The sequence below is a fragment of the Vigna radiata genome, unplaced genomic scaffold (assembly GCF_000741045.1).
Source record: "Vigna radiata var. radiata cultivar VC1973A unplaced genomic scaffold, Vradiata_ver6 scaffold_146, whole genome shotgun sequence".
In the NCBI taxonomy this organism is placed as follows: Eukaryota; Viridiplantae; Streptophyta; class Magnoliopsida; order Fabales; family Fabaceae; genus Vigna; species Vigna radiata.
The window spans coordinates 1-12,030 of NW_014542469.1; the positions used below are offsets into that span (position 1 = coordinate 1).

Sequence of the window (12,030 nt, forward strand, 5' to 3'; positions counted from 1 at the left end):
GTTGATGAATCATAATCCTTTGAAGTTTTGTAGAAAGGGATTTAAAGTTAGAAAGAAGCATTTTTTTTCACTTTTGGAGGAGTATTGATGATGACACACTCATCAAGAGAAGAATACAATGATTTCAAGTTACAAGAATTATTCTTAAAGGGATTTTACTACCTTTTGTGGCCGCCACAACAGCACAACTTCGACTTTCAATCCNGGAAGTAGCTAACAGTCAAAACTAAGCCTTCGTTTATAGACTTTGCACGTGTTTCCTCACCAAAGCCACTAAAAAGGTCACCTCATTTGACCTACATAAATCACCATGCGTTTAGTTGAGTTAAAAAAATCACTACCACAACAAAAAACAGATATCAAAATCGAACCTCTTTAAACTCATCAGTAACAACATCCCTTGCAATAATACCATTTGTCACNNTAAAAATAACGAGAATATTAGATCCCAATGATTGTTTAATTTGTAACATAAGCATTAAGCCAATTGCATAGCAAACACAATAAATTAAAAAGTCAAAAGAGGTGAAGGTATTAAATCCTTACAAGCTGCAAAGTCTTGGAAATGGAGAATCAAGTTCCTGTATTGGCAATAGCAAAATGTGGTCGAATTGGCGCTGACAGAACCCTTTGCATAACCTCGTTAACAACATCCTATTCAAAATTTTACAGTGTTAACCAACCTTATTTTGTAGGTTTATTAACGAACCCTAATTGAGTAAATTGTGAGATAGAAAGAGATGTACGGGGGCGAAGGGTTGAGAGAGAGCATAGAAGAGAGTTTGGGAGGATAAAGGATACGATTGCAGAGAGAGTTCCAAGCTTTGCTAACGTAGGTTGCAGAAGTGAATGGTACAATAGGAAGCATCACTAGAATGTTCTGAAGAAGATGCTTTTGAGGCATCACATATCATGAAGCGCGTCCTCTTAAGGCAAACCCTACCCCGAGAACTTGCCAAATCAAACACGACCAAAACCCTTGTTGAATGTTCTCGATAATACAAAGCCTGCTCATTATTACAGCAATAGATATGTCGTTATTAATGAAGATGACGAGAGAACATAGCAATGAAGCACAAAGAGGAAAATTTGGAAGAATGATGAACAATGGAAATGGAAGAGAAAAGATAAAAAAACGAAAGGGGAAAAGAAGTGATACTTGTTTTATGGACCTGGAATCATAGAAGGCAGCAATTGTGTCTAGGCTTTGAGAATATGAACATTAGAATGTGAATGAAACTTTGTGAAAACTGTCCATTTGGAGATGAAAGTTGAAATTGTTAGGAGGGAAAGGCGACAAGGAAAATTTTCAAATCGCTAAGGGAAATTTTTTTATTTTTAAAATAAAAATAAATTATAATAGATAATGTTTCTTTAGAAGAGTGTTATCTATTGATATTTTAATAGATAGCGTTTTTTCTTTAAAGCGCTATCTATTGGCTCATTTTAAATTATGAATTAAAAAAAATAGTATTAAATATCAATAGATAGCATTTTTGTCATAGTTATAGATAACGCTTACTTAAAAAAACGCTATCTATTGTTTCGCACGTTCATAGATAGCGCTTATTTAAAAAAGCGCTATCTGTTTAGCGCTATCTATAGATAATTATGTAGTAGTGAATAAAACAAAATTGAAGCAAAGGTTGAACGAGCCGCAAGTGACACTGATTGTTGTTGTTTGAATTTTGAACGGAGATCGGGATGAACCCTTCTCCAAGCCCAAACATGGATGTAGAAATATCCCCTTAGAAACAAATAAACTAAATTATATAAGCAATTTCTATGTGATAAAAAGGGTTGCTTTAGATTTAATTTTTCAACCAATTCAGTTTGATCCCATGTCTGGATAACCGAAAAAGAATATTATTGGTCAATCGTATATCTATCGGACTAAAATATGTAGTAATGGTTGAGTTTGTGTGATGAATATCATACTTATTTTTAATTTTAAAAGTTGTATTTATTCATATATTATGTGTTTTTTTGAGGTAAAGTGCAATTTTTGTTTATTTTAATTTAAGTATAATGTGATTTTTGTAGATTATTGTGCAAAAAATTAAGATTTATAATGGATGGGAGGATTGCAGTTATGACCTTTTTGCTCAATCACAATTTTTTAATATTTATTTTTCATGCTTATTTTTAAGGTTTAATAGGTTCGGAGGTCCCTATATTTGGAGGTTTGTTTCAATTGGGTCCTCTAATTTTTAAGTGATTAATTAGGTCCCTAATTTTGTCAATTTGAATCAATAAAAGTCTTACTGTTAAATGCAGTTAACGCCGTGAAGTTTTTGAACATGTGGCACGCTGACGCTACCAGGTGACATCGTTTCAAGTGCATAGGTGGATTATAAAAGGGTGAAATCCCTAAATTAAAAGGGTGTATTTGAAGGTGAAATCCTTAAATTAAAGGAATTTCACCCTTTTATAATCCACCTATGCATTTGAAACGGTGCCACTTGGAAGCGTCAGCGTGCCACATGTTCAAAAACTTCACGGCGTTAACTGCATTTAACGGAAAGACTTTTATTGATTCAAATTGACAAAATTAGGGAACTAATTGATCACTTTCAAAATTGAAGGACCCAATTGAAACAAACCCTCAAATATAGGGACCTCTGAACCTATTAAACCTATTTTTAATCTTAAAGTTGTATCTATTTATGTATTTATTAGTGATGGTATCGACGAGAGACAATAGAAGTAGAAGAAGCACCCATGACAACGACAAGGTGGAAAAACATGGAAGCAAAGAAAGACCGAAAAAGGTAGGTAAAAACTATAAAACTCATATATTTTATTTATTGATACTTTTATCTGTTACAAGAGAGAAAAAAGGAACCCTCGTTTATATTACTCATTTTTGCTCCTAAGGAGTAATACTAACTAACAACCACTTTGATAGCCTCCCCTCAAGCTGGATGATTTTTATTGACTAATCCAAGCTTGGGGATGATAGAGCGAAAGTGAACACAATGAGGAAATTTTGTGAAAATGTCAACAAACTGTTCATCTCAGCGAATAGGGAGAAGATGCAGAAGATTGGCTAAGATCTTCTCATGTACAATGTGGCAGTCCAATTCAATATGCTTCGTCCTTTCGTGGAAGATTTGGTTGTGAGCTATATGCTTGGCAGATTTGTTATCGCAGTAAAGGGCAGTTGTGGTAATAGTTTGGATGTGAAGATCTTGAAGAAGATAGTAAAGCCATTGTATCTCACACAAGGTGGCAACTAGAGCATGATAGTCGACTTCAATGGAAAACCTAGAAACAATATTCTGTTTCTTAGATTTCCATGAGCTGAGAGAGGAACCCAAGAAGATGCAGAAACCTGTAGTAGACCCTCTAGTGTTGGGATAAGTGGCCCAATCAGAATCACTAAAAGCCTTTATCTGAATGTGAGAGTCATCAACAAAGAAAAGTCCTTCCGAAGGGCTAGACTTGATGTACATAAGGATATATTACAAAGCTTGATAGTGATAATTAGTAGATGCTTGCATAAATTGACTTAACAAATTAACAGTAAAACACAAATCAGGTCTAGTATTAGTAAGGTAAAGTAACTTCCTTATCAATTTGCAATAGGAATTGGAATTATCCAAGTAATTTTATATTTTATACAGAGAAAAGTGTTCCTCGGAAAGAGAGTAAAACATTACTTACTTCCTAGGATTTTGGTTTCTTCAAGAATATCCAGAGCATATTTCCTTTGACAAAGATGAATACCCTTCTTAGACCTAGCCATTTCAAAGTCTAGGAAGTATTTGAACTCTCCTAGATTTTTCATTTTGATATTGATGGTGTAGGAGAGCCTTAATGTGATCAATTTCTGTCATAGAATTTCGTTCCAAAATAATGTCATATACACACATAAGTAAGGATGTGAAATCTCTTGATGTTTATTAATAAAGAAAGAATGGTCAAATTTAAATTAAATGTAATGAGCAGATATAAGGAAAGTAGATAATTTGTCAAACCATTGTCTACTAGCTTGTTTTAGACCATATAGAGACTTAGTTAGTCTACAAACTTGTCCCTTATCATGAACGTTTAAACCGGGTGGTGGTTCCATGTTGACTTCTTCATTTAGGTCCCCATGTAGAAAGGCATTATCTACCTCAAGTTGGTGTAGAATCCAATTCTTTGAGGCAATATCGGCAAGCAATAATCTGACAATGGTGAGCTTGGCAACAGTAGAAATAGTGTATAGAAATTTTATTCCTTCTTGTTGGGTATAGCCTTTCGCCATTAAGCGAGCCTTATACCTTTCTGTAATGCCATTTACCTTATTTTTGATTTTGTATACTCATCTACAACTAATGGGAGTTTTTCCAAGAGGGAGTTGGGTTAAATACCAGGTACCATTGTCTTGTAAGGCTTTGATCTCTTTCTGCATAACATGTGCCCACTCAGGATTGATTTTGGCTTAATCATAGGAACTAGGTTCACTACTGACAATTATAGCTAGGGTGTATTTTAAGTGTTTCTCAGATAAAGAATTGACTTTAAATCATTAAAGAACTGACTTACACTTCTTTCTCCCTATTTGATGGAGTGAATGTCTTGAAATAAGTCAGAAATCTTAAAGTAATCACCTTTTGAGAACCTTTCTTTCTGTTCATCCAATAGTTCTTTAGCATCTTCAACATTTATGACACTTTCTTCAATTTTTGAGGAAAGAGTCTTGATAATCCAAGATAGGACCATCATGTTACATCTTTCCCGAGCATCGAGTAAAAGGTCATTTCTTTGAGTTTTCTTGATTCCCCCATCTATGAATTTGATCTTGTTCTTAGAGAGAAGGGCTTTTCTCGTGTTCCTACTCCTAGAGGGATGATTTGTTTCATTTAGAACTTGAGAGATGAAAGTGAGTTTTGGATTCTCCCCAGGATGCAGGTAGAAGAGGTTGAAAGGGTTGATGGATTGGTCCATGTGCTCCATAATACCAAGAACGAAAGAAAGATGGGTTAGACACTAGGATTCAAAGAACTTTGGCATAAGAGAGGCAGAGTAGGAAGGAAGTACGACCTACTTCAATAAAAGAAACGAAAAAGCAAGTCTGCTTTGACAAGTTGACTTCAACCAACGACTGATGTACACGAAGAAAGAGAAGATACAAGAATCAAGGCCAAGTGTTGAGTCTAATGGACATTTCACCAAGGGCCTATATATAAAAGATCATTCACATAAAGAATAAAGAGGATAGTATACAACATAAATACTCATCCTTAGAGAAGCGTTCAAAAGAAAAGTACAAAAAAGCTCAAGAAAAGAAAACATCTAAACAGAAAAGGAGAAAAGAAGTCAAGTAATACTGTCAAGCTTCATTGAAATATTGGTTTACTATTGTAAGAAAGAGAGAAATAGAAAAGAGAGAAGCACTTGCGAGTGTTTAGACTGCATTGTATTGTATTCACATCCTCTCTGTGAGAGTAATAGTCGGAACAACTTGTAAGCATTCGTTGATTATAATTATGAAGAGAATTAAAACACTTGTTGAACTCAATTAAGTTAAGGAAATCTAGGCAAGGTTTTTTAGTACCAGGATTGGTGCGAATACTTATCCAGTCTATGGTAGTAAGAGGTTATTCGCTAACTGAGAAGACTAGGAGTGCTACGAATACTCAGTTGTAATCTTGTTGAATATTATATTGAAACCCTATACGTAGGAGACTGGATGTAACTTAGTTAGAGTGAACCAGTATAAAAATATTTGTGCATTTGTTGTCTACCTCTTGTTTAAACACTTCTCTAATAAAACCTGCAACTGCATTTTTATTTCTAAACACAAGAACCTTTCGTTCCAAACAATTCTTATTCAATTGAGGAAGTTCTTAAAGGTTTTGAAGAGCATGTTAATAGAAATTATCTTTTATAATCATTTACAAGGTCAAGCACTTAAGCATTCATTTGATAAATCAAAACTCGACAAACGTGTTATATTAGAAGGGTTGCGAAAATAATTTTTCCATTATCACTACTCAACCCCGCCCTGCCCCCCTTTTATTGTTTTTCAAGTACTTCAAAATATTTTTATTTAACGCATTTAGAAAACTCATCAAATAAAAATATTTCATGTTTAGTATTAAAAGAAGAAAATTTATGGTTATGGCATAAAAGAACTACTCATATTCATATGCACAATTCAATAAGCTTATATCTAAAGATTTAGTAATTGGTCTACCAAAACTAAAATTTGTAAAGGACAAATTATGTGTTGCATGTCAAAAGGGTGTACAAATTAAATCATCTTTTAATTCGAAAATATTGTTTCTAGTGAAAAACCTTTATAACTCTTACACATGGATTTATTTGGTCCTTCAAGCATAGTTGATGATTATTCAAGATATACATGGATGTTCTTTATTACTCTAAAAATTTAAACTTTCAAAGTATTTAAAAGTTTGGAAAATAAGTTCAAAATGAAAAAGATTTTAAAATAAAATCTATTCGAAGTGATCATGGAGGGGAATTTCAAAAGTAATCATTTAAAAAATTTTGTGAAGAATTTGGAAATTCTCATAACTTTTTTGAGCCTAGAACTCCACAACAAAATGGAGTATTAGAAAGAAAGAATAGATCTTTTGAATAAAAAATTCCAAAACATTTTTGGGTTGATGCTATGAGTACTGCATGTTATGTTTTAAATAGAATGCTTATTAGACTTATTTTGAAATGTACTCCTTATGAAGTGTTTAAAGGAAGAAAGCCTAATGTTTATCATTTGAAAATATTTGGATGTAAATGTTTTGTTTTAAATAATGGAAAACAAAATTTGGGAAAATTTGATGAAGCTATATTTGTTGGATATTCTCTAACAAGTAAAACTTATAAAGTTTTTAATTGGAAAACTTTTGAAATAGAAGAATTTACGCATGTTGTCTCTATAATTTTCGCATAAACTTTATTTTTCTACGACAACGAAATAAAGTTTAAAACTTTCACTACTTTGTGATGGCATCAAAGTTTTTTAAGTAATGGACATTTTGTTTACTCATCTGTGACATCCTAAATTGGGGTGTTACACCTATCACCTTTCACGAGGTAACCTTTAAACACTTAATCTCCTCCTTCCATACTCTTCTCCCACTCACCACGGATTTTGCTCGTCACGGATTGAGCATTGGATGCTCTCCTTTCTCTCGTTTATGCGCCTCAAACCTCTCTCTCTCTTAACCTATTTTGGTCTTCCCTTGGTTCAAGCCTAGCACCACTGGTACCACACATATTACATCAACTCATGCGTTTTGATTCTAATGTTATTTAATAAGTATTTAATTTATACTCAATATGCTATTGATTTCCTAGGTATTACAAGTTACTTTAGTTAAATTTATTATGATTGATGTAAAAAGTTATTGCTTTCAGTTGAAAATTTATTTTGATTAAAAGTGAGGACACTAACAAATTAGTTGAGGACTTAAATTAATTGATTTTAAAATCTATGACAATAATCAATTAAACAATAATCTTTAGACAATTAATGATGAACCATATTTCGATAAGGCAATAGAATAAACTTGTTTCATTATCACTATTTTAAAAGCCTTTTATTTATTTGTTATTCACTTTATTGCTCTTTGATTTAATTTAATTTGTTTTTTTGCATACCAAAAAGTGATCTTTGTCATGAAGTAGTATTATTCGGCACATTCATTTTAGCATATCGTAAGCATTTTCATTTTAAATATTTTAGGTGCATTCGTTTTATCTTTAGGCATATTATCTTGTGAATATTTTTGTATCTCATACATACTCATTCACATTGCATTAAGGTAGTTCTTTACTTTTCTCTTTTATTATTTGTATATTCCTAACTATTCTTTTAGGTTTCATAAAATTTAGCTTATTAAAAATCAACTTCCTATTTATTAGGAAACGACTTTACCATTTCTAATGTGATCATAGATAGGATAAAACATAAAGAAAATAAAAGAGTAAAAAAAAATAACATAGGTTTTCTTAGGCTTGTATATGCCTATTCTAGTTTCTATCTCTTTTCTTTAAGTTTGATTGTAAAGGAGCTTATATATTTGCTTTTCTTCAATGTGGGACATAGATTGAACTTAAAAGAAAGAAGAATAAATAAGTCTTTCTCCTTTAGATAGCTTGTAACACAAGGCAACTCCTTGTTAGCTCTAGTTTTTGTTCTTTTAAAGAGATAGGTAGCTTATATACCTTTAGATAGTTGGAGGAATGAATGATGTGGGACTTGTGGCAGACTTGGACATGTGGTTCTACAAATCCATGCATCTAAGTCCCACATCTCCTGGTTCCAAACTTGTATAAACACACCTAGCTCTCCTTTGTAACACACCTTCGATCATTCAATGAAATTGAGATATTAACATTCATTTGTAGTCTCCTTTGAGTACATAACATCTATTGCTTAGTTCAAATATTCAGATCTTATCTTGTTTGGTGCAAGCAAGTGGCGATGTATTCCCTTCTCTGTGTATAATTGTTTATGCACTTTTACAACGTATACAAATAAAGATATTAAGTAAGAATAAAAATAAAGAAGTATAGTTATATTTTTCTTAATTTATTTCATGTCATATGATTCAAAATAATGTATTTTTATTTTATTTCTTTTAGATTTAACTAGGAGAAAACAACTCAAAATTCAACTTTATTTTTATTCTATTTCTTTTCCAAATATAATTCAATTTCATTTTTCTTATTTCTTTTCACACCAACAAACAAACCCTCAATATTTATTAAGTATACTTTGAGTTCGAACACTACTGCAAAAACGTTGTTTAACGTCGGTTAATTTGGGCTTTTAATGTCACTTTAACATCCGACATCTAAACGGGTGACGTCTATGGGACGTCGGAATTCCTCAGAACCGACGTCCAACTCAACGTCGGTTACAGATATCCACCGACGTCTCTATAGACGTCTGCTTAAACACACACCGACGTCTAATTACTCTGTATAGACGTCCTCCTATGATTAAACCGACGTCAACATGAATATATAAAGAGGTTTAAAATGACACTAACCGACGACTATGTTGTTATAGACGTCGGACATGGCTTTAACCGACGTCTAACAACAATTTTGTGTTTTAGTGCAGTTTTGATCCAGGCTTTCGGTAGCATTGTGTAACATTCTCCTCTCGCTAGTTTCCTCACAAAAAAATCTTGTGTCTTTTGAATCTTCTAGTCCTTTCAACCCAAAACCGAATCTGGGTTCATGGTTACTTCCCATTAATCAACCGCAACAGAAAAAAATTACGGTGTCGAGAAGTAGACAAGGACCCAGGTTCCATTTTGGGTCGGAAGAACTAGAAAACTCAAAAGATCATCACTCTTCTTGTGAGGAAACCAGCAAAGGAAGAATGTTGCACTATGTTACCCAAAGAGAGGATCAAAATTGCACTAAAACACAACACAAAGAAAACAAATTTTAATCAGTTCAACGACAAGATAATCGATAAAAAACTAAAGAAAGTTTAAACGGGTAGCATAAAAAAAAACTACGCACCTGGGATGCAAGAGAGAAAAAGGAGAGGACGAAGACAATGACGTTATGAGAAATGACAACGCAATGCAGCAAGAGATAAAAAGTAGAGGAGAAGCAGAGAAAAAGGAGAAGAGATGAAGACGCGATTGAAACTGAATTTTGAGAAGAGTTCGCGGTCTATTTAAAATGAAATGGGGCGTCGGTTGCTCCAAAAACTGACATCTAGGAAGCTGAAAAGATTGACATTTTGGTTTCCTGTCAGGGAAGTTAACGTCGGTGTCCCTAACAGCCGACGTCTACAACCCTCGAATTTGGTGAAAATACAGGAAAGTAGACGTCGGTGACACTCAGAACCGATGTCTACATTGAAGAATTTTTGTCTTCCCGCCTTCCAGACAGGCCTTAGGCATTTGACTACGTGACGTCTTATTGCCTGGGGTATTAGGTGAACAACATTAATCGTAGCCCAATCGACGTTGCTTTTTCACGAGATCCGACGTCTATTCGACATCTAAAGCTGAACCGGTTGACGTTTGATTTCCTGTCAGTGACGTAGACGTTGGTGCCCTTTCCAGCCGACGTCTAAGCTCCTGGGATTTTATGTATAGCATTAATTGCAACGTAGTAGACGTCGGTCCCCTGAAAACGCCAACGTCAATGGACTGTCTTATCACATACCTCAGGCAATTGGACGTCAGTTTGTGGCAGGTCCGACATCTATGATGTCATAGACGTTGCCTGACATCGAAACTGACGTCTAGTTTTCCAATTTATTTACAATAATGCCACTGCGCATTAGTAGATGTCGGATTTTCACGAAACGGACGTCTAAAGGGTGTTAAACAGTGTTTTTGCACTTGTGGAATAAAGCAAAATCAGAAAATTCATCATTGCTTAAAAAAACTGTATCAGATATCGAAGCATGTTCATTTTGGGAAAAACTAAATTCAAAGTGAAATTTAAGAAATAAAATTACTGCAAACTCAACGTTTTGTTGAGAATTTGTAAATTTTCAGCTATCAACCAAAACTCTAAATATTAAAAGAAAAAGAAAATGAACCTAGGAATTGGGAATAGGTTGTCAAACTCTTTGCTTCATTCTTCACACCTTAATTTACATAATTTCATTCATCTAAGTCCACACAAAGGATAAACTAAGAATCATTTATGAGAGAGATACAAAGAGAGACGGAAGGAAGGAAAAGAATGGTATTGATTCGAAATATGTAAGGAAAAAGCATATGAAAGTAACATAGCAATCACTTCCAGTTGCATCTATTCCATTTTCAGCATAGTTGCTATAAGAACATCATGTGAGATATGCTCTACGGACTATTGGATAATTACACAACACTTGCAACTAGCAGAGTGTTCAAAAGAGAAAGCAGCACATATAAGTTTACTTCCAATAACGGTTGGTGCTGCTTAAATATATAGATGAACACTAAGAACAACGAAGAACAACATGAGCAGCAAACCATAAATTACAGTGTGCACAAACATGGATGCAACAGTGGTCTTCATGTTCATGAACTCAAAGGGTGCATTCTTCCCCGGCAACTGAAAGATCATTCCTGGGGACAAGAGCCAAAACAGTGCTGCAGCTATGAGCGGAGGAGCCCAATCGTTCATCGTACACTTCAAAGAGCAAAGTAGAAAAACAGATGGTAGAGAAAGATCAAGAGACCTAAACTAATGTTGCGTTCTATATCCCTCAAAGGAGAATTGGAATCCTATAAAGTTTGGCATAAAAATAATGAATAATTCATTCACTTTAGCATGTGATTTCTGCCTTCCTTTTTATCCGGGCCTCTTCTGGCTTTTTCTGGATAAGAAAGGCATCCTTTTATTTGGGCGTCATGAAGCTTTTTATTGAGAATAGATATATTTAAATATGGATATAAAATTAAAATGGTTAAATATTTTGGGGCGATTTTAGCTTTAGTCTCTCTTTTAAACTAAGGTACAATTTAGTCCTTCAACTTTAGAAAACTTTGATTTTAATCCTTTTTACTAAATTTTTTTAACTTTATTTGTTGTTTCAAGCACGTTTCATTATAGCATTTGAAACAACAACTAAAATTAAAAAAAATTGGTAAAAAAGACTAAAACCAGAGTTTTCTAAAGTTGAAAGACTAAATTGTACCTTAGTTTAAAAGAGGGACTAAAACCAAAATCGCCCTAAAATATAGGGACTATAAACATATTTAATCCAAATTAAAATTTATTTTTTTCTAAACTTTAATTTGATTTATAAATTTTACAAATAAATTTTTTCAACATGTCAAAGTGATTGATTTATGATGACAATTTGAATTGTTTATAAATATTGTTATTAGATTAAACGAATTAGATTTATTTATTTTTAAACTTAATAACTAAGATATATTAAAATTTAGAATAACAAAAGATTTTGATTTTAATTTTAATTAACAACATATTTAAAAGCTAGTAAAGTGAGGATGATAATGATAGAACATATCATTGTCCATTTAGTGCCCAATGACAAGCCTGGTTTCTTTATTGTCCCCTCTTTGTGCCGGTATTAATGGGAGT

At 33.3% G+C, this 12,030-nt stretch overlaps 1 protein-coding gene across 1 annotated transcript; it reads right to left on the reverse strand.

The window, feature by feature from the left end:
* Window positions 1-10,699: 10,699 nt before the first annotated feature.
* LOC106780127 lies at window positions 10,700-11,274 on the reverse strand. The gene has a single exon (XM_014668380.2). The coding sequence runs from the start codon at window positions 11,104-11,106 to the stop codon at window positions 10,900-10,902; it is 207 nt and encodes a 68-aa protein (XP_014523866.1). The 5' UTR covers window positions 11,107-11,274; the 3' UTR covers window positions 10,700-10,899.
* Window positions 11,275-12,030: the final 756 nt, after the last annotated feature.

Bases quoted from the DNA above. Each gene is read 5' to 3' on its own strand.
- LOC106780127 (XM_014668380.2), bottom strand. From the start codon at position 11,106: ATGAACGATTGGGCTCCTCCGCTCATAGCTGCAGCACTGTTTTGGCTC.